Here is a 24,830-nt window from a genome sequence, read left to right on the forward strand (position 1 = left end):
GTTGGTTGGTTGGTTGGTTGGTTGGTTGGTTGGTTGGATGGATGCATGAATGAATGGATTATGGATGGGTGGATGGATGGTTGGTTGGTTGGTTGGATGCATAGATGGATGGATTATTGGATGCATGAATGAATTGTTGACTGGATGCATGAATGGATGGATGGATTGTTGGATGTATGAATGAACAGATGATATATGAATGGTATGATGCATGAATGAATGGATGAATGATGGATGCATCAATCAATGGATAGATGACGGCTGAATACATGAATAGATGGATGGTTGGATGCATGAATGGATCGATAAAAAAACAAAAAAAAAAAGAGATGGATAGATGGATGGTTGGTTGGTTGGTTGGATGCATGAATGGATAGATAAAGAGATTTATAGAAAGAGATGGATGGTTGGTTGGTTGGCTGGTTGGTTGGTTGGATGCATGAATGAATGGATGATGAATGGATAGTTGGATGCATAAATTTATGGATAAAGAGATATATAGAAAGAGATGAATGGTTGGATGCATTAATGAACGGATTAAGGATGGTTGGATGGATGGATGATTGGATTCATGAATAAATGGATTATGGATGGATGGATGGATTGATGGATGGATGGTTGGTTGGTTGGATGCATGAATGAATGGATTATGGATGGGTGGATGGATGGTTGGTTGGTTGGATGCATGGATGGATGGATTATTGGATGCATGAATGAATTGTTGGGCAAAACATTTTTTTTCCATTTTGGACAGTTAAAAATAGGGTTTGGGACATTTCATATGCTGCAAAACAGTTGCAGGATGACACTGTATGTCTGTAACAAAATATAAAACATTTAAAGTATTTTAAATAGCCACTTAAGAGCTAAAATGTGCTGTCCACATTATGTGGACACTCAAGCCCTAAGAGGTTATTGGATGGATGGATGAAAATATTGGATAGATAGAAATATTGGATTGATAGATAGATGGATGGATGGATGGATGGATCAATGAACTGATGAATTTATGAAGACATATAGAAAGTTGGATGATAGATATAAATCTATATAATTAATTTCAAATTAGCAATATTCAACATATAACTGAAAAGTTATATTCTTTGGGTTTTGATCAAATCATTTCATTAACAGCCCAGCCATGAGGGACATTTACCCTTTGTCTTTATGACTAATGGCTGAGCCAGAGTGATGCAAATGCTACGGGTAGACTTTTAACGACTCCGTCTTTGTTTTCGGGTGATCCTTTCATGCCATAGAAACCCTTTAAATTGATTAACTTGATTAACTCATCTAGTCAGCAGTCGGGCAGGTTTCTAACACCTATATGAATTTGCATGCTTTGTTTAGACATCTCTCCTCCTCCTAAGAAGACATTATAGACAGGACATCTTTGTCAAAAGTTAGGGTGCTTTCACACATGCGGTTCAGTTCATTTTGTCCGAACCAGGGCCAACAAATGATAGATTGTAGCCTTTCTCCTCCGTTTTGGGCCCTTTTTACACCACACTGATTGTTTTGCTTCGAACCAGTTGAAAAGGACCAAAATGCAGTCATGTGACAAAATCTACATCACTCATTGGCCAGATGTTAGATGTTATTGAGCATATTTCCTAAACTGCTCTTCGATTGGTCAGAATTAACATGTGGGAAAATGCCAATGGAACTTTCGCAAGTAAACAAACCGGCAGACACAAAATGTCGCTGCACTGGTTGATTGTATGCCTGGTCATAGTTTAGTATATATTTTGTGTACATCACTTTTGACAAAATATACATTTCGAGAATGAAGCGCAGCTGTGGCTGGAAAACAATGTTTTAATGCATTGCAATCAGCGATGAATTAGTTTAGCTAAACTGTGACATCGTCATCTTCCGAAAATACTACCAACGATCCATCATGTAATCCCTCCCCTCTTTCTCTCTCTCTCTCTTTCTCTCTCTCTGTTTAAAACTGTTGGTAAAGTGCTGTCGACAAGTATTTTTTCTCCAGACCCCATAAGATGGGATAGCGCATCAGACTATGGCAGCTGGATTAGTCCAAAAGGCGCAGTACTTTTTGCGGTTGGGTCTGTTTTAGTTCAGATTATGTTCTCACCACAAACGAACCGCTCCAGGGTTTCGTTTTTGGTCCGCTTTTGGTGCGCACTCGAGTACGATTGCCACATTCACACCTGCCCAAACGAACCACACCAAGAGGGAAAAACGAACTCTAGTGCAATTTAACCAAACTAAATAATGCAGGTGTGAAAGCACCCTTAGACTTGTGATAAAACTCGGAGACTGCAGACACATGGACTTCTTGAAGACGCTGTATGACTGCAGATTAACCAACATGTCTGAATAAAATGTCTGATTGACATGTCTGATTTCTGCTTGTTAAAGTCTCCTGGACTAGGTTCTCTCTCTTTCATCATTTATTTTTTTCCAACAATGGATAGAAAGAAATATCAGATGAATGGATGGGTGGAGAATTAGAAAAACTGGACATTTGACAAGACAGAGACGATGGATGGATGGATTTACTGGGTTAGAGTGATTATATGGATTAATGGATGGATGGATGGATGGATGGATGGATGGGTAGACAAACTGAAAATAGATAGACATGATAGAGGGCTAAAAGGAATGATAAATAGTTTAAATGGATGGATGGATGGGTGGATGGATGAGTGGATGAATGGATGGGCAAATAGAGAGGTTGAATAGACCGATATTAACTAGATGGGTGGATAGACAGATGTATAAATTGATACAGAGAGATAGATACAGAAGATTGACTAGAGACTGAATGGATGATAGAGAGACAGAGGATGGCTGGATGGCTACATAGAGACATAGGTAAATTGGTTGGATGGATGGAGTGACAAAAAAAAATCAGACAGAGAAATGGATTGGCTGGATGCATAAAATGTTAAGCGGAAGGATGGAGAAATGGATAGATCAATGATCAGAGACTATGATGGAAGATTATATGGATAAATGGACAAAGTTTTGGATGGATGGAAGAAAGAATGGATAGAAAGTCAATGGATGTGTGCCATTTAGAGAACTTGAGGTTAAACTCTTAAAACATAAATGCAAATGTAATCGTCCACAATAGTGAACAAACGTTTAGTCACGGTTTCACCATGTTAATGCATCAATTAAAAGGCCATTAAAAGTTTAACTGTCTTTCTCTGTCACATGTGCGTGTGTGAAGAGCGCTCACCATTAAAAATGCAGTGTAAGTGAATCCTGTGAGTGTTGTGGCGAGAATAGGGACGGTGCCATCCTTCCAAACGGCTGAACGATTATATAACAACCTGTCAGAGAAACAAAACCAACAACAGCTCTCACACACACAGCGAGGAAGATGCTTTACGGCCCTCAGGATGTTCAACTAATTATATAATACAGGTTTTGGAAATACAACGAACGGTAAACCTTGCAGTTAAAAGAACACTCTTATTTTTGGGGGAAATTTTTAGGGTTACTTACAGTTTATTTTACAAGTACCCTTTAATTAAACAGTTACCATTTTTTAATCCATTCAGCTGATCTACGGGTCTATGGAGCTAATAATATGCCAAAACAATCTGAATTTGAATTGTGTTAATTTGAATTATTTTCAATTGTAATTTAATAAATCTGAATTTTTCATTCATTTTCTTTTCGGCTTAGTCCCTTTATTAACCCGGGGTCGCCACAGCGGAATGAACCGCCAACTTATCCAGCACGTTTTTACGCAGAGGATGTCCTTCCAGCCGCAACCCATCTCTGGGAAACATCCACACACACTCATTCACACATACACTCATACACTACGGACAATTTAGCCTACCCAATTCACCTGTACCGCATGTCTTTATACTGTAGTGGAAACCGGAGCACCCGGAGGAAACCCAAGCGAACGCAGGGAGAACATGCAAGCTCCACACAGAAATGCCAACTGAGCCGAGGCTCAAACCAGCAACCCAGCGACCTTCTTGCTGTGAGGCGACAGCACTACCTACTGCGCCACTGCGTCACAATTTTTATATGCCGTTAAAAATTGTTCTGAATTGTTTTGAACATCACAATCTGCATTTCATGATCTGAATTTCTGGTTTTGAATTTTAGAATATTGAATTTGATGTTCTGAATTTGTCATTTTGAAAAATTTAAATAGTTTTTTTTACAGACGGGATATCTGATAGTCTATGAAATCAGGACACAAAAAATCTGAAGTTTGAAAATACGTCTAAAAAATTCTGCCTTAAATTCAGTGGTCTTAAATTTCAGATATTAAATATTCAAGTTATGAAATTCTAATTCAAATTAAGAAATTCATATTTAAACAATTGCATATAAAAATTCATATGTATTAAATTACAATTGTCAATAATTCACATTAACCCAATTCAAATTCAGATTGTTTTGGCATCTTATTAGCTCCATACGGGTCTGGCTGGAGCACATTTAGCTTAGCTAAGCATAAATGATTGAATCAGATTAGACCATTAGCATCTTGCTAAAAAAATAATAATAATTTTTTAAATAAATGTAGAAATTGCTAATTTTTGATCATTTTTTTAATTTAAAGCTGGACTCCTCTGTAGTTGCATCCTGTACTAAGACTGACAGAAAATGAAAAGCTGCTGTTTTCAAGGCTGTGTAATATAATTGCTCCGGCTGCAGCCATGGTACAGCAGCAATGTTCCTCGATTATTACTCCAGAATGAGAACATAGCTCAGGGATGGGCAATTAATTTTCCCAAAGGGCCACGCTAGACACTGGGGTGATTTTAGAGTGTCTTAATAATACAAAATATTACACTTTCGAAAAAAAATGTAAAAACCGTATGTGAAACATTATAAGGATACAATGAAATGTGGAGCACACAAATATACCACTATTTAATGAACATTCCTAGGAAAAAAAAAAACAAGTTAAAAAAAAAATGATCAATTTTATCCATTTACCCCTTTATTTCTAATTTCTTATGTTAAGTGAGAAAAATCTAGCCTGTGTTGGTCTTGAACAAGTGCACTAAAGTCAGGTTGAATATCTGAGGTGGATAAGCGAATGACTGCAGCAAACAAAAGATCATAATTGAGAGATCCTTTTATGTAATTAAATTAAATAAATTTAAATGAACCAAATACTTCACATGAGCCAATCATAAATGCCAGGTCTGGTATAGTTCCTAGTCATATCTGCCTAGAAAATAGCTACTTTTTTATTTTCTGTCAGTCTTAGTACACAACGTAATTACAGAAGTTTTAAATAGGGAAGTTATCTAAACTATTTTTTTTTGTGAGCGAGATGCTAATGGTCTAATCCGATTCAATGATTTATGCTAAGCTAAGCTAAAAGTTCTCCTCAAAGATATCGACTAGATATCAGCTTAATGTATTCAAATATGGTAAAACTCAACTTTTTACTCTAGGTTACTTATAAAATGACCCTATATCCAAAAAAGAGGAGCGTTCCTTTAAACTATTTACTAAACTTATAGTAAAACAAGCAATGAAATGTGCGATGGTAGTGTTGATGTCAGGCACACAGCAGGGTTCAGATAATGAGCAGCCGATGTCCCTGAAAAACAGCAGGTTCCTCCAAACACAGGCTGAACTTACCAGTTGAACTCATTATAGTCATTACGAGCCTCCAACCAGAAGTAGGACCAGACCAGTAGGAGGAGAAACGAACAGCACAGGAGGAAGAACCATGAACATTCCCACTGAAAAACAAAAACAGGATGTGATGTCAGTACGCACACACTCCAGGGTGAAATCTGTGCATTTGTGAATAGTATTTTGCCAAAGTTTATGCAGGTTGATAGCTCATGCTCATCTTGTAAAATTGAAGATGAAACATTACATTGCTTCTTCCAGTCACTTTCAACTACAAGATATTACTTGTTACTATTAAGGTAAAACCAAAATACCAGACAATTACATTATTAACTTCTTTATTCTATACAGGAAATATTTTATTGACAAACAAAAATCCTCGAATTCAAAGCCTTCTTTTTAATTGAAATTGAAATAAAATATATTTTAGATTGAAAACAAGAAAAGTGATCAATTCTTGGAATATTATGATAATTAATTCAGAAATATCACAGATATCAAGCCCTTCTTTGCTTTTGTGTTATTTGTGTTTACAGTATCTATGTTTATTTAATTTTTGGAATTTGTTTGTATGTATGTTTAATTTTTAATATTTATAAATATAAATATATGTAAATACTATAATATAAATATATGTAAATAATAATAAATATATGTAAATATTTATTATTATAAAAAAAATATATAGTATGCATATATATATATATATATATATATATATAGTATGCATATATATATATAGTATGCATATATATATATATATATATATATATATATATATATATATATATATATATATATATATATATATATAGTATGCATATATATATATAGTATGCATATATATATATATATACATATATATATATATATATATACATATATATATATATATATATATATATATATATATATATATATATATAGTATGCATATATATATATAGTATGCATATATATATATATATATATATATATATATATATATATATATATAGTATGCATATATATATATATATATATATATATATATATATATATATATATATATATATATATATATATATATATATATATATATATATATATATATATATATATATAGTATGCATATATATATATATATATATATATATATATATATATATATATATATATATATATATATATATATATATATATATATATATATATGCATACTATATATATATATATGCATACTATATATATATATATATATATATATATATATATATATATATATATATATATATATATATATATATATATATATATATATATATATATATATATATTAAATATATATAAAATATATATATATATATATATATGTGTGTGCGAAGTTTGCATGTTCTCCCTGCGTTCACGTGGGTTTCCTCCGGGTGCTCCGGTTTCCCCCACAGTCCAAAGACATGGGGTATAGGTGAATTGGGTAGGCTAAAATTGTCCGTAGTATATGAGTGTGAGTGAGTGTGTATGGATGTTTCCCAGAAATATTGAAAAATACTTAATGACAGAATGACAGTGGGATAGAATGGTAAAATACAGGAGAATCCTGGCAAAAACAGGAGGGATGACATGTATGAAGTGAACAGGAAGTGTTTGTGGAAAAACGGTTTTCCTATCACCCTGTTTTTTCTCCCACCCATTTTTTTTCCCCACCATCACGTCCCTTCCGGGTCTCCATACTTATATCATTTAACCTGATCTGTGAAGTTATTATCATCGTTACAATCACAGTCCTTTATTGTGAAGGTTCGAATTTTGTATGTTTGTTATTAAAGTCAATAAAAAAATCTCTGCATTTGTTCATCTTTTTGTTAAATGCCTACATGTTAAAGTGTTTTGGTATGATTTATCTGTTTCTTACATCAAATTGTAAGTTTAACATTAATTTTACCAATATAATTTGTTACTTTTCTCATGACAAACATAATATAGAATTTATAGGCAATTTATTTATTTTAATGGGTAAATATTATATTCACAAATGTATATTACTTCATTATTGGGGTCGCCACAGCAAAATGAACCGCCAACAATTCCAACATATGTTTTACACAGCGGATGCCCTTCCAGCTGCAACCCAGTACTGGGAAACATCCATACACACAGACACACACACAACATGGTCAATTTAGTTTACTCAATTCACCTATAGCGCATGTCTTTGGACTGTGGGAGAAACCGGAGTGCCTGGAGGAAACCCACGCCAACACGGGGAGAACATGCAAACTCCACACAGAAATGCCTATTGTCCCAGTCAGAACTCGAACCAACGACCTTCTTGCTTTGAGGCGACAGTGATAACCACTAAGCCACCATGCCCCCCACAGAATAAAATAAAATAAACCTTACTATTCATTTAAAAATACAGTATAGAAGTAAATATCCCCTATAACAACTCTAAAAGTTAAGAGAATGTATTTATTAAATTATACGTGTCAATCTCTTTTTATGCTGTACAACAAGATCCCATTATCCCAGGCCCTGGTGGGAGATCTACACTCATTAACTATATTAGGTGTTGCTGGGGAGGTAAAAAGCCGCCGAGATGCCTTAAAGTTTTAGAGAGCAGGATAAATTGTGGGCTTACGAACTAAATGACAAGAATTTAATTAAATTCCTTTACCATAGAAACCACACGGTGAGCCACAGCAAATTATAGCAGCTCTGGAACATTTTTAGAACAGCGAGATCTTTGAGAAAGAAAGAGTGAGAGAGAGAGAGTGTGTGTGTGTGTGTGTGAGAGAGAGAGAGAGAGACAAATAGTAGTAAATAGGGGTGTAACGGATCACAGTTGATCCATGATTCGTACAGATCATAACCCACAATTCGCAACACACGTGACCCGCAGACTGATACATTCATTTACTTAGATTAATCCTTTGTAACGATCACATCACAGAGAGATCACGTCTTGCGTCATTCAAATCACATGAATGAAAGTGCATAGGCTTTCCTGTAAAATATAATGAGGATGGAAGATTCGTTATTCGGGATGTGATGGGTTTCTTAGGTTATTAAAGGTGTTTTCTGTCACTACTTGTTTAGTCTGCATTAATGCATTCAGTGTAAGCTACAAGGTTAATCATGAAAAGATCGGCAGCACATTTGAGTTCATTCAGAAAGCTGGGTTTACTAACATATTTGAATAACTTTCCCAAACTCTTTAAAATGCTCAAGCTATAAAATTGCTCACTAAAAAAAGTGTAAACGACATAATAAGAGCGCTTTAATTGCAGCCTGAGTCATGTTTCATTTGTGTTATGGATTGAGTTGGAGTCACTCTTGAGCGGTGGACATGTTTCACTGTTCTGTTCATTCATTCTGCACAGCTGACAGCTGCTAATCCCTCAATCCAATCAGCTCCTCCACATCGTCACAGTGCGCTAATTATAGAGTGGGTGGAGCCAGCAGCAAACACAGAGTAATCAAGCCAATCGTGGAGCTTCTGATGTGTTCACCCGTAACATCGAGGTGTTACTTCAAAGACTGCTGGCTGTTGGGTGTGTCTGTGTGTGTTTGCGCATTCGTTTCTAATTAGTGAGGAGGTGAAAAAGTATAAAAACCCACAAACTCTTGGATGTATAAATGAATAAATGACAGCTTCTGAGAGACATCCTCTTTTTTTGCACAGTAGGCCTACCTTGTGTTTTATTTGCTAATGCAAGCTCTGTTTTAAAAGATAAAATAATGCATAAAACTTTACATTATTTATATTACTTCAGTAAATAATTTTTTTAGTAATGGACAATGCACAGATATTGATGTGTTGCATTGGCAGGTGTGTTTGTTTGTGTGTGTTTGTCTCTCTCTCTCTCTCCCTCTTTCCACCTGCAGGCCCCGCCCTAACTACGCAGGTGACGTGCCCTGGGATAGGAGGAAGTAATCCAGGGCGTCCTTTAAAAAGAGATCAACGGGAGGGAGAGCGAGTTTTGTTGGCGTGTTGTTAAGATTTTGATAAAGTTATTCCTGTTGTTGAGTTGTTTTCGTTGATTGTATTTCTCGTGCTGTTGTACTAGTGTTGACTTTGTGTTGTATACCCATCCGTGTTTCCCCTTCCTATTATTTTTGTTTTGGTTTGTGTATTTGTTTATTGTCAATATTGTAAATATATACACGGTAAGAGGCAGTAGGGGTTGGACGCCACTTTTCTTTTATTGTAAATATTTTCACCTGTTTTTTTGTTAGTCAGGGAGATAAGTGTAGATTTGTATTTTTATTTCTGTTGTTTTATTAGGTGTAGTAAGTTTCATCTGGGTGTTTAGTTAATGCATTTTTGTTTATTATTTTTCTGTGGGTTCACCCCGAGGTATTTGGCTTCACTTTTTTCTTGGTGATTAAAAAAAAAAAAAGACAAATAAAAGACAAATAAAGAGACCCTACATAAAGGGGTTATTAAAAGTGAATTTTATTTGTCGGGTGTTCTTTTATGTTGCGGCCTTGACCCTAGACCAGGGCCGTAACATAAAGTGGGGGCTCGTCCGGGATATGAACCCGGGACCTCTCGCACCCGAAGCGAGAATCATACCCCTAGACAATTTCACAATATTTTTACACTACATTATTTGCATCTAACAAGCTTGTTTACTTTGCTCTACTTACATTAAATCCAAATCCCAAATATCAGAAATGACAACAGATTGTTGAGATTTAATTTATTTCAATTTTAATGTTATTGATTAATGCACTTACTTGACAGATTTCATTCATTAATTTCCCCTCTGCTTTTTCCCTTGTTTACCACAGCGGAATGAACCATCACTTACTTAACAGATTTATCTATTTTTAATTTTTAGGTGGTTGATGTAATGTGTTTTATGTTTAATGTAAATAATTTCTAATTGCATCTTTAGTGATTTTTCAACCAAATACACTGTCTTGTCTCAATAGGTAGATTTAGAGGGTTTTGCATAAAAAGCAGAAGTGGATTTAGCTTTGACGCAAATTTTTTTACCTTGTTAAAAAACAGAGAATTGTCTAAAATATTTTTAATAATAATAATAATCATATTCATCATCATAATAATAATAATAATAATAATAATAATAATAATTATTATTATTATTATTATTATTATTATTATCATCATTATTAATATTAATGATTTCATTCAAATATTAGTATATATATATTACAATTAATCTCGTTGCCTTACAGAACAAACACTAGACCAACTTCAGAAGCCTTGACTGAAACTGAACTTGGTTTACATCATTAAATCAGGTTTAATTCTATTTTTTTCCATGATTCCCCTTAAACCTCAGATATTCCTACATTTGATCTTGACACCCTATGAATTTTACAGGACTTTGGGTAAAGATTAGATAAGGGTTGATTTCTAATCTGACTGCGGCTCAACATTTGATCGCTGCGCTGGCACGAGACGCCGGGTTAAAATAACAGTCATTTCTGGTTGAATAACTTCACTAAATAACTAAATAAGGATGCAGTGTGGTGTCATTGAGCGGACGAGTCAAAGAGAGACAGAGAGACCCAATCAAACATCTCGCTGTGTTGTATACAGATTTGAATTGACCTACAACACGTCCTCCAGGGAATCTGAAACCCAGGCTTGAGTTTCTCTATGTCTGATCGAGAGAGAGAGAGAGACAGTCCCACAGCAGAGGGGAAAAGATTTTGCTTCATTACTGACATGATGCCCTTTGGTTCTGCTGTTAGCCATAGAAAGATCCTGGACAAGACATTTGTCACAATACTTTGACCAAAATGACTAGAAAAAGGCCTCAGCATTGTTGAAGCAGATCTAGAACTATGATCTAGAGGTGTGGAAATCACAGATAACCGCCAATATTTTGATAAGCTCCGCTTTCTTGGTTACAGCCGACCAATCATTCAAGCTTTACACAACTTCCCTTAGGAATGAATGATTTTTCTACTTTACTGTTAATTCTGTACAGACATACAGTGGGGAAAATAAAGTATTGAACACATATTTTTCCTGGGAATAATATTTCTGTTGACATGCAATTGAACCAGATTTTGGTAAAAACCCAAACAATACAAACATAAAAATAAAACAAAACAAAAATATCTGAAAAAAATTGTTATGTGAAATGACACAAGGCGAAAGTGCTGAACTACTGAAAAGTATTCATTACTTTATATAAAAAGCTTGTTTAATGATGGCAGTTTAAAGACGCCTCTCATATGGAGAATGAAGTCTCATGCATTGCTCAGGTGTGAGTTTTTCACAGATGTCAACAGAGTGTAAAAATCTTGATGGTTCTGTGAGTCTCGTCTATCAAATCTGATCTTTTATAATACAATACAATAATTTGTATTGTCTATTGGATTCAAGTCAGGTGATTGGCTGGGCCATTCTACAGCTTGATTTTCTTTCTCTGAAAGCATTAGAGAGTTTCCTTGGCTGTGTTTTAAATCATTGTCTAGTTGAAACGTCCACCCTGTTTTCATCTTCATCCCCCTGGTAATGTGGATGTTGGACTGGAGCAGCTGATATTCATTTACAATGACGAAGGGCAGAGGATTGCTGAAGAACTACTGAGAGATTTCAGCTGCTGTGTGGGCTTTCACTGTCTTTCTACACCTCCCTTTCTTTATGCGTTAAATACTTTTTTCTGTGTCATTTCATTTTATTCAATAAAAATTCATTTGTAAACTAATTAGATTTGTTTTCTTTGCATATATAGAGTTCTTTGGTTGTTATCAACACCCAGGGAAAATTTCAAGTCAACGGCACCTTTAGAAAGATGTTTTCTGAGTAAAATGGTGATGTGTTGAATACTTATTTCCCTCACTCTGTGTGTACATACACTCACCAGCCACTTTATTAGGTACACCTTACTAGTAGTAGGCTGGACCCTCTTTTGCCTTCAGAACTGTCTTAATCCTTCGTGGCATAGATTCAACAAGGTACTGGAAATGTTCCTGAGAGATTTTGGTCCATATTGACATGATAGCATCACACAGTTGCTGCAGATTTGTCAGCTGCACATCCATGATGCAAATCTCCTGTTCCACCACATCCCAAAGGTGCTCTATTGGATTGAGATCTGGTGATTGAGGAGGCCATTTGAGTACAGTCATTGTCATGTTCAAAATACCAGTCTGAGCTAATTCGCTCTTTATGACATGACGCGTTATCCTGCTGGAAGTAGCCATCAGAAGATGGGTACACTGTGGTCATAAAGGGACGGACATGGTCAGCAACAATACTCAGGTAGGCTGTGGCGTTGACACGATGCTCAATTGGTACTAATGGGCTCAAAGTATGCCAAGAAAATATCCCCCACACCATTACACCACCACCACCAGCCTGAACCGTTTATACAAGGCAGGATGGATCCATGCTTTTAATGTTGTTGACGTCAAATTCTGACCCTACCATCTGAGTGTCGCAGCAGAAATCGAGATCAGACCAGGCAACGTTTTTCCAATCTTCTATTGTCCACTTTTGGTTGAGCCTGTGCAAATTGTAGCCTCAGTTTCCTGTTCTTAGCTGACAGGGGTGGCACCCGGTGTGGTTTTCTGCTACTGTAGCCCATCCGCGTCAAGCTTGGACATGTTGTGCATTCAGAGATCCTCTTCTGCAGACCTCGGTTGTAACGAGTGGATATTTGAGTTACTGTTGCTCCTCTGACCTCTAGCATCAACAAGGTATTTGCACCCACAGAACTGCTGCTCTCTGGATATTTTCTCTTTTTCAGACCATTCTCTGTAAACCCTGGAGATGGTTTTGCCTGAAAATCCCAGATCAGCAGTTTCTGAAAAACTCAGACCAGCCCGTCTGGCACCAACAACCATGCCACGTTCACAGTCACTTAAATCACCTTTCTTCCCCATTCTGATGCTCAGTTTGAACTGCAGCAGATCATCTTGACCATGTCTACATACCTAAATGCACTGATTAGAAATGTACCTTAACGAGAAGTTGGACAGGTATACCTAATAAAGTGGCCAGTGAGTGTGTGTATATGCACATATTGGTTTTTTTTACAGTAACATAACACGTTAAAAATATGTTAAGAAATTAAATATAAAACAAAATGCGGTGGTAGTGTAAACAAAATATTGACAGGGCACATAACTAAGCAACATTAATATCTCCCACAGCTCTTTTGTTACACACCCAAAAGTATGTACTTTTTCTTCACAAAAAGACAACATGCTTATAGGGCACATTATAAATGAGAATGGTGAATTGGGACGGAGTAAATGGTTTTCCCCCAATGCGTGACGCAGTGGTTACCTTGGAGCTGTCGTCATGCGAGCGCTGGTAGCGTTTCCAGCGGCAGCCGTAGATCCCGGTCAAACAGGACAAACACAGCTGTCTCTCATACACCTGCAGCGGCTGGTGTTTCACCATAGTCAGGCCACAGCTGATCTGCAGACATCCCACTCACACACACCCAAGACCTGCAGGAGAAACAAAACACACACACTTCTACTCAATTATACTAGACCTGCATGATTTATTGTTTTAAAACCGAAATCATGATGTAGTGGTGGCATGGTGGCTCAGTGGTTAGCACTGTCACCTCACAGCAATAAGGTCTCTGGTTCGAGCCTCAGCTGGGTCAGTTGGCATTTCTGCATGGAGTTTGCACGTTCTCCCCGTGCTGGCGTGGGTTTCCTCCGGGTGCTCCGGTTTCCCTCACAAGTCCAAAGGTGAATTGGGTGAGCTAAATTGTCCATAGTATATGTTTGTTAATGAGAGTGTATGGGTGTTTTCCAGTGATGGGTTGCAGCTAGAAAAACATACGCTGGATAAGTTGGCGGTTCATTCCGCTGTGGCACCCCTGATTAATAAAGGGACTAAGCTGAAAAGAAAACGAATGAATGAATGTTGATACTGTGCTAAATAAAAAGTCTGGGAGTCTGGGAAACTCGCCTTAGGAAAACATACCAGAGCAAATCCTACAGCGCCGGAGCATAAACAATACGTCAGTAATAATTGCAGGAATCTGCAGGTTGAGAGTAATGCGAGTTAACCTTGTCATTTAATCCCAAGTGAAATAAAAAAAAAGTTTTCATAAAAATCACACCATCTTTAGACATGAGTATTAGAGGTGTTAAAGGGATAGTTCACACAAAAATGAAAATTTTGTCATTGTTTACTTGCCCTTCACTTGTTTTAAAACACAAAAGTAGATATTTTGAAGAATGCTGGAAACTTGTAACCACTGACTTCCATTATAGTAGGAAAAACAACTACTATGGAAGTCAATGGTTACAGATTTTCAGCTTTCTTCAAAAAATATCTACTTTTGCATTCAATAGAAACTCATAAAGTAAATAGTGAGTTCAGTTTAATTTGTGGGTGAACTATTTGACACTCACTTTAATCTTTACAAAGCATTAATAAATAGTGTTGTCACAATACTGGAATTCGATACCGATCAGTACTGAAATTTTAAAAACGTCCATTTCCCCGCTAACATCTGAGTGCTGTTGAGCGCGTTCTTAAACAGCGCTGATTTGCCAGTATTTACGTGCTCAACAGAAATGACTGTGATTAGCTGTGAAGGCCATCAGTTCACCGAACTCACTGCTGTTTACTGAGTGTAACCTCAGATACAGAGATACTGGAGCATTTTAAAGCCCTGAAGATCAGTCGATTCATCAGCGTACGTGAACGCTCGTATGTGAACCTGCTGATCTTCGCAGCTTTAAAATGCTTCAGTGTCCCTGTATCTGTGGTTACACTCAGTAAACAGTGGTGAGTTTGCTGAACTTATGACCTTCACAGTCAACCACAGTCATTTCTGTTGAGCATGTGAAAATCTGCCATACCGTATGTTTTTCTATCTGGTGTTGAACAAAATGTAGACTGTAAAATATTATATGAAAAAAGACATGACAACAAATCTTTTTATGCTACTTTAACTTATTTCAATAAGTTAGTCAGCTTTTTCTACTGAAAAAAACTGCTTAAACCAGGCTAGGCTGGTTGGCTGGTTTTAGCTGGTCGGCCAGCCTGGATTTATAGGGGTTTTGGCCATTTCCAGGCTGATTTCCAGCCATTTCCAGCCTGGTCTTAGCTGGTTAGGCTGGAAAAAAAACCAGCTAAAACCAGCTTGACCAGCCAAAACCAGCTATGTCCTGGCTGGTCAAGCTGGTTTAAGTTGGATTTAGCTTGTCATTTTCCAGCCTGACCAGCTAAGACCAGGCTGGAAATGGCTGGAAACCTGCCTGGAAATGGCCAAAACCCCTCTAAAACCAGGATGGTCAACCAGTTAAAACCAGCCAACCAGCCTAGGCTGGTTTAAGCAGGATTTTTCAGCAGGGTTAATGTAAAAACATTTTTTGTCAGATTGGCCGGAGTAAGTTAAGACGACTAATAAAGTTAATTTCATTGGTTTGGGACTTGTGAAGCTGCGAATCGACGGATTTGCTTTTCAGTATTTGGACTCTCAGCGGTGAAAATTAAACCGAACTGAACTAAACTGAACTTCCACTCTGACTTGGACCGACACAGTTTCAATCTAGTAGAACTTTTATGTTAAACTGATTTGACACAATCTACATTATTATTATAAAAGTGCTACATAAATAAAGATGAATTGAATTGAATTTTAAATAACGCATGATTTCTTACAGTGGCCTTACGGATTATACACATTACTATGGCGACATGTTGATACACAGCTGTCAATCAATTTAGTGGGCAGAGAAAACTGCACTCCTACATCACGTTGCGGTGGGTCTCAAGTCTGCAGGGATCCTATTTTAACATCAGGAAATTTAGAAAATGAGACTTGTTGTGTTTCTATCACTCCAATATGACTGTAGACACACTATACCTGCACACAGTTCTGACCAAATAGCTTGCAAAAGATGATTTTGCATCATATGTGCTCTGTGAGTTACTCATTTTAAGCATCTGTTGTTTACAAAGAGATTATTTTGGGAACGCATAAAGGCCTAATTGATAGTTTCCTCAAATGCATCAGAAAAAAAAACATAAGTCAAACAATGACCCAGTATTACCACACCAGATGCTCCATTGAAAAACAACAGATTTCAATGACAGTAATTAAAGAGGGCTATCAAGACACAGCCTGTCCGGACTTGAGCTCTGTCCACCAAAAAGCGTCCCGATTAGCATATCATTAGCCCACTCACACAAACACAAACGAGTCAAGTCCTCATAATGATTTCTTAGAAAACCCTGCTTCATATTCCACATTAATCACATTCCTTTGACTCAATCAGAGCAGACATTAGCATATGATTCTTCACCAGTCATCTTATAGCTGCAGTTCTTCAAGTCACGATGGATGTGTTACAAATCAAAATGAAAATGCTAATCTGTGAACCGTGCGAGGATCTGAAAGCATCTGTGTTCCTTTTTTTCCACACTTCATGCTGTTTGATGATCAAGACTGACCAACTCTTCAGTCACGGTCATAAGATTTAACATACTGTCCTCTGATATACTGCAATCAGGGTTTTCTGTGTCCAATATTTAAAGGGATATTTCACAATGGTATAGCCAAAAATAGAAAGATTTATCCCTTACATATTTGTTATACTTTTATAACGGCCATTATTGATTATTAAAACTGATATTCAGAAAAAGAGAGGGTATGTTTTGTATTTTTAATGAAAATGAAAGGAGGCAGTTATGTTATAGGCTCCGTTTTGTTATTCATTTTATTTATTACATATTTATTGCCACATCAGCAACTTATGGCTATGTCGTGGCCAAATGGATATACATTAAAATATTACATGATAAAAACAAATTCGTATTATACTAAAAAAAGTTACTTGGACAAATAAATAAAATATAAATGGATAAAATTCACACAAAAATTTATTAAAAGGTAAATATGATTTTTCAGTTCTGTTTTTGATAAAAAATGTAAAACTCTTCCTGGTGGTACCTTTTTAAAAATGTCCATCAAAGCACTCTCCTTATAAAAATTGTGTCTAATGGAATTTAAACTTCTACATTCCAACAAAATATGTTTAATAAGAGCAGTCTGGCAGTTATTATATTTAGGTGATAACAATGATAAATGTTTCTATTTTTGACTACTATTGTGAAATATCCCTTTAAATATTGGACACAGAAAACCCTGATTGCAGTATATCAGAGGACAGTATGTTAAATCTTATGACCGTGACTGAAGAGTTGGTCAGTTTTGATCATCAAACAGCATGAAGTGTGGAAAAAAGGAACACAGATGCTTTCAGATCCTCGCACGGTTCTTCGTTATTTAATAAATATGAATGCGTCAACCTAGAATGTCCAATTCGACATCTGGTATAGACCGTCTGATCATGCCTGGTCTCAAAATTATAATTTGCTAAATGTCTTTAATTTATTTTCAGGTTCCGTTTTTTTATAATTATGCACACAGTGATGACGACGATCATATAAATATGTAGCTACACGACGCCTCAACATTTTTGGTGTCTGTTAAGGTAATATCAAAATGAAAATAGGCAGTTCCTTATATCATGTTTTCATTTTATTGTTAAGAAAGTGAAACAGCGTAGCCAGGGTGATGTGAATGAAGTTATAAAGTACACTGTTCCCTTTGAAGATTTACCCGACGTGTCCTCTGGAGTCTGTTTTCATACTTGCAAAGTTTGAGCAAGGAGAGGATGCAGGACTGAACTGTGCGTAGGCTACTTAATATTGAGGAAAAAGCCCCAATCAGAGAGGCGAATGTCTGCAGCCACGCCTACCAGTGGTGTAGTCCTTAAAAAAAGGTGGTGTACTGTTACCCACCTAACCCAAACTTTAAAAGAGAGCAAAGAAACGACGAAAGTCAGTGTTTCTTTGATTCATTAGCAATAAATATTTATTTAACATAAGTTACCTGTAACTTTTGACTTCCACAGAAAGAAAAACAAATAACATGGAAGTTAGTAGTTACAGGTTTCCAGCTTTCACAGAATAAAAAAAGACAAACCGATTTGGATTAAGAAAAGGTCGAGTAAATGATGACCATTTTCATTTTTTGGGGTGACCTAGCCATTTAAAAAGGAAAAATATTCGACAAATTTGTTCATTTTAAAGCGAGATGCTTATAGTCTAATCCTATTCAATGATTTATGCTTAGCTAATAGTGCCCCCAGCAGACTCTGAGATTGGCTTTAAAGGGGACTGAGGGGATAATTTAGTGTACAGTTCATAAGGTAAATCGCAAAACTTTTAGGGGAGCTGAATAGAAATATATGTGGCTAAAGTGACGCCCAGGCTGTTTTATAATTGTACCTGAATGTTTTGGTGAGACATAATTCAGTTGACTTGTCGTCGTCTTTGAAAAACTCTCATGAAATTTTCTCACAACTGCTGCACTCGTCAAGGGGTGAGGAATGGCGCAAGTTAAACAAAAATGCACCAATTTCAACAAAGTAAGATGCGCGTTTGGTATACAATTAAAAGGGATGCGTATACACTTAAATTAGGGAAGTTTAATCAGCAAAACGAGTGAGTATACTGAGGGTACACGCGATTATTGATCCTCAGAAGTCGTAATACCCAAACAGCTCGTGGAAATAAGTAGGTATACGGAGTACACGTGCGTATAGCCCCGACTACACCACTGCCGCCTACGTTTTCAGATGTCTCTGTTTTTCACTATCCACACTGAGATGGAGCAGCAGAGTTTTCAAATGAAAACAGCCTCTTGAGCGTTTTCAAAAAGCTCCGTTTTCGGTGCTTGAAAACTCCGGCGTAGTGTGGACGGATAGCATAACCGTAGCAAAACTCACCCATTTTAAAATTAAAACGTATTAGTGTAAACGGGGCCTTAGAATGGAACATTTGGGATAAATATCCCTTTAAAACCCTATCTAGAGCACCCTGCAGGTCTGCAAAGCGCCAGTTAAAGCATTCAGAAGCTTCCTGTGTTCACCTACAAAAGACAATATTGCTTCAAACAAAAGAAGTCATTATCTCCTTCAGACACGTCTTCCTGTTGAAAATGGCCCTGTCTGAGTGAGCTAACACACAGTGTGACCGTCTGACGAGGACAAGGCAAACAAACACACACACACACAAACACACACACACACACACACACACACACACACACACACACACACACACACACACACACACACACACACACACAAAGGACCTAATGTCAACATCACATCTGTTACCCTATTAATAAAGGGATGGTTCAGCCAAAAATGAAAATTGTGGCATGATTAAATCGCCCTTATGTTATTCCAAATAATTCCAAATATTATTTAAAGTGAAACACAAAATTCATTATATTATATTATTTTATATTATATTATATTCTATTATATTAAATCAAATTATATTATATTACATTATATTATACCAAATTATATTATATTATATTATATTAAATTATATTATATTATATTATATTATATTATATTATATTATATTATATTATATTATATTATATTATATTATATTATATTATATTATATTATATTATATCAAATTATATTATATTACATTATATTAATTATATTATATTATATTATATTATATTATATTATATTACATTATATTAATTATATTATATTATATTATATTATATTATATTATATTATATTATACCAAATTATATTATATTATATTATATTATATTATATTACATTATATTATATTATATTATATTATATTATACCAAATTATATTATATTATATTATATTATATTATATTATATTAATTATATTATATTATATTATATTGTATTATATTATATCAAATTATATTATATTATATTATATTATATTATATTATATTATATTATATTATATTATATTATATTATATTAATTATATTATATTATATCATATCAAATTATATTATATTATATTATATTATATTATATTATATTATATTATATTATATCAAATTATATTATATTACATTACATTACATTACATTACATTACATTATATTATATTATATCATATCAAATTATATTATATTATATTATATTATATTATATTATATCAAATTATATTATATTTATTATATTATATTATATTATATCATATCAAATTATATTATATTATATTATATTATATTATATTATATTATATTATATTATATTATATTATATTATATTATATTAATTATATTATATCATATCAAATTATATTATATTATATTATCTCATATCATATTATATTATATTATATTATATTATATTATATCATATCATATTATATTATATTATATTATATTATGTTATGTTATATTATATTATATTATATCATATCATATCATATTATATTATATTATATTATATTATATTATATTATATTATATTATATTATATTATATTATATTATATATTCATTCTTCTCCTTCAGCTTAGTCCCTTATTTATGATGGTGATGATGAAAAGCCTTTATTTATAACACACTTTTACATATAGCGAACATCACATAATTTAGGGGAAGACGGGTCAGACGAGAGGTAGCTTTTAGAAAAAGGAAATAAGATACATTTGGGAAGAGGGAGGCGAAAAAAAGCCCCTCTCAGACAATTCTTGAAGTAGGGCAGTGTGAGATCAGGGGGGAAAAAAGCCACAGCAACCAAGCACATAAACACATAGGTATAGACATATCATCGCAAGAGGAGATGGGAACAGGGGAGGTGGATATAGTCCGATAAAGGTGGCACCCATCTGGTCCTTCAGCGAGGGGGCGCTAGTCAATCAGGGTTCACCACAGCAGAATGAACCGCCAACTATTCCAGCATGTTTTACGCAGCGGATGCCCTTCCAGTTGCAACCCAGTACTGGGAAACACCCATACACACTCATACACTACGCCCAATTTAGTTTGTTCAATTCATCTATAGCGCATGTCTTTGGACTGTGGGGGAAACCGGCGCACCCGGAGGAAACTCACCCAAACAAGGAGAGAACATCAAACTCCACACAGAAATACCAACTGGCCCAGGCGGGGGCTCGAACCAGCGACCTTCTTGCTGTGAGGCGACAGTGCTAACCACTGACCCCATATCATATTATAATCAACTACATTACTGGATTGTCCATATTTGACCCAATTTTCGGTTACAACAAACCCAATGTTTTTTTTTTAATAAATTGACATTTTTTTAACCAATTTTTTAACCCAATGATTGGGTTCGTCAACATTTCACCAAACATCGGGTTACAACAACCCAACTTTTTAGAGTGTAAACACATCTGACTCTCATGGGCTGTTCAAACTTGTAGTTCAGTAGTTAAAAAAAAACATTTTTCAGTGTCCATTTGTTTGACACTGGTTGTTGTATGGACAATCCTTTCAAGCCTATTTGGATGAACTTCAGAGCTTTAGCTTAGATGACTTCATTTGGTCTGCAGTGTGATTCCCAGTTGGAAATAAGCAGGCTAAAGTTCATAGCAAACTTCATTTTGGGAGGGTGAGCAGTCAGGAAGCTTTACACACCGGGAGTGTGGTGTAAACAAACCACAGATGGACTACTGTTTGAAAATTGGGGGTCAGTAAGACCCAGTAAGTTAATAAAAAATGATAATAAAAATATTTTATTCAGCAAATGTGGCAGTAAAACAAGTATAATTGTACAATTTAAGTCATTTAGCTACTTTTCTAAGATTTTTATTAATCAATTGTGTCACTAATTCCACAAAATAATACAAAATTTGACTTTTGTTAGAACGATTTCTGGAAGAAATAATAATATTCATTCATTCATTTTACTTCAGCTTAGTGCCTTTATTAATCAGGGGTCGCCACAGCAGAATGAACCAGCAACTTATCCAGCATATTTTTTACCCAGCAGATGACCTTCCAGCTGCAACCCAGTATTAAGAAACAGCCAAACACTTGTTCACACACACTCATACACTACGGCCAATTTAGCCTATTCAATTCACCTATAGCGCATGTCTTTGGACTGTCGGGGAAACGGGAGTACCCAGAGAAAACCCACACCAACACGAGGAGAACATGCAAACTCCACACAGAAATGCCAACTGTCCCAGCCGGGACTCAAACCAGCGACCTTCTTGCTGTGAGGCTACAGTGCTAACCACTGAGCCACAGTGTCTCCCAAATAATAATAATATTAAAGGGGTGGTCCACTACGATATCATATTTTAAACTTTAGTTGATGTGTAATGTAGCTGTGTGAACATAAACAACATCTCTGAATGAAATGTGCTCAATGTTCGATGCAAAGAGAGACATTGGCTTTTACAGAGTTAGCTTAGCAAAGCCTACAGCAAACAAAGATTGGGGACTACAAAAAAGTACATCCAGGCAATCACAAGGGCTTCCGGTTACGTGTGTTCACCTCTGCGCAGCAAAGGGGTAGCATTTGATAAAGGAGAACCTCCAGAATCTCTCCAAGTTTATTTATACATATATACATATACATATATATACATATACATATATATACATATACATATATATACATATACATATATATATATATATATATATATATATATATATATATATATATATATATATATATATATATATATATATATACACATTGACTTTCAAACTAACGATACAACTTATATTATATTCGGGTAGTACTAAACATAAACCTAAACATGCTTAAACACATCTTCTTGACATTATTAGGGCTCTCTACAACACTCAAAAAGCCTCAACAATACCCAAACTTGATCCTTCAACCTCAACATTAACACAATCTTCATAAATCCATTTAAACCCATATCTACTGATGTTCACACCGGCAAAAACATATTGAGCATAAGAGAGGTTTAGTGTGTGTGTGTGTGTGTGTGTGTGTGTGTGTGTGTGTGTGTGTGTGTGTGTGTGTGTGTGTGAGCAGCTGTACTGAGCTTGGTGCTCCAGCCTGTTTCCATGACACTGAGCTTTCCATGAGCTATTAAGAATTACAAAAGGCTGAATTCTCCAACATCAGGAGGGTAAAATGATTCTGCGAGCGTTCAATGTCTGACTACGAACCCTCTTGAACTTCCACGCCTCTTGGACTTTCCCGCCAGGTACGATCAGCAGAAACAGGAAGCCACATTTTGTCTGATTAATTTCCTGTTTCAATTGAATCCAACCGACACTGCAACCATGACAGAAGTTCTAGAAGTGCTTTCTATTCGTTTTCTGCATCTGCAATAACGTTTATAAGCCATTATTCAAATGAGTTTACAAATCTACAATAAACTGTGAAAAATATCTGTGAATCGTCTGTTTTCTGTATTTTGTGATTCAAATTATTATTTTTTTTACTTATTTAGGGTTTTACATTGCATTACAGTGTCATGGTGGCTCAGTGGTTAGATTAAAATTAAAATATTATTTAATAAAAAAAAATTTTGACGTGGCCATTTTGTGTGACACAAATATTGCATTTTAAAATACTGATTTATTTTAACATGCGAACAGCATACAGAACCTAACAGAGCATCTTCACGCACCTGCCGTGTTTTCAGCAGCATAGAAAAACAGAATAAACTAAACAAAAAAGAATAAAATAAATCCTACGCTAGATCTTTTTCACTTAAATGACAAATTTAGATTACAAAATGAAAACACTCTAATAAATAAAATAATAAAATAATCTAATAAATCTAATAAAAATAATCTAATAAAATAATCGGGTATTTTGAGCTACATATCTTCTGGCTACATTGAAAAATAAATAAACAAATAGCCATTTATTTCTTAGCTACAAATTTTAACTAATTCAATTTTTTTTAAAACAATCTAGTTATAGCTGTATACGGTACATGCACTTTTTATTCAACAAAACCTTTCTTTTAAAAAAATGACATTTTAAAAAGAATTATTGTCATGCATCTAAAACTATGCAGAGCAATCTGTCCAGGCTAAAGGTCCCAGATCACCACTTAACTACTCATAAATGAGAAGTTAACCTCACCACTGCCCGGTGGCCTCAGGATGACAGAGAACAGCAGACAATGATAATTTATATGATAATATCCATCTATAAAAAACTGAGAAAAATCACAAATTTATGCCAAACTTCCCCCTGTCAGCAGGTGGCGCTATGACTGTGAGTCAATATTGGCATGTAGATGTCTTCAGGAAAGGAATCTTATCAAACATGTGAAGTTTCAGGCAGATCGGCCATTGTTATGTTGAGTACTTCCTCCTTCATGGTGAATCACTGAGGTTTGTCATGCTGCCACGGACATTCCCTTCGGCGAAAACTCTAGATATTCACAATTTAGAGTCGCTGGAGGTTTCAGATAACACCAATTAAATTTGGTGCTGAT

General features: G+C 35.2%; 1 protein-coding gene across 1 annotated transcript in view; it reads right to left on the reverse strand.

The window, feature by feature from the left end:
- gdpd5a (glycerophosphodiester phosphodiesterase domain containing 5a) overlaps nt 1-24,830 on the reverse strand; it is a 77,714-nt gene that overhangs the window by 28,186 nt on the left and 24,698 nt on the right. The window contains exons 2-4 of the mRNA XM_056466469.1: nt 13,855-14,021; nt 5,602-5,705; nt 3,212-3,305 (exon numbers count right to left, since the gene is read on the reverse strand). Coding sequence (XP_056322444.1) covers nt 3,212-3,305; nt 5,602-5,705; nt 13,855-13,971 — 315 coding nt within the window. The 5' untranslated portion in view covers nt 13,972-14,021. The remainder of the gene's footprint in view (nt 1-3,211; nt 3,306-5,601; nt 5,706-13,854; nt 14,022-24,830) is intronic.

This window comes from Danio aesculapii, chromosome 10 (genome assembly GCF_903798145.1).
Source record: "Danio aesculapii chromosome 10, fDanAes4.1, whole genome shotgun sequence".
NCBI lineage: Eukaryota > Metazoa > Chordata > Actinopteri > Cypriniformes > Danionidae > Danio > Danio aesculapii.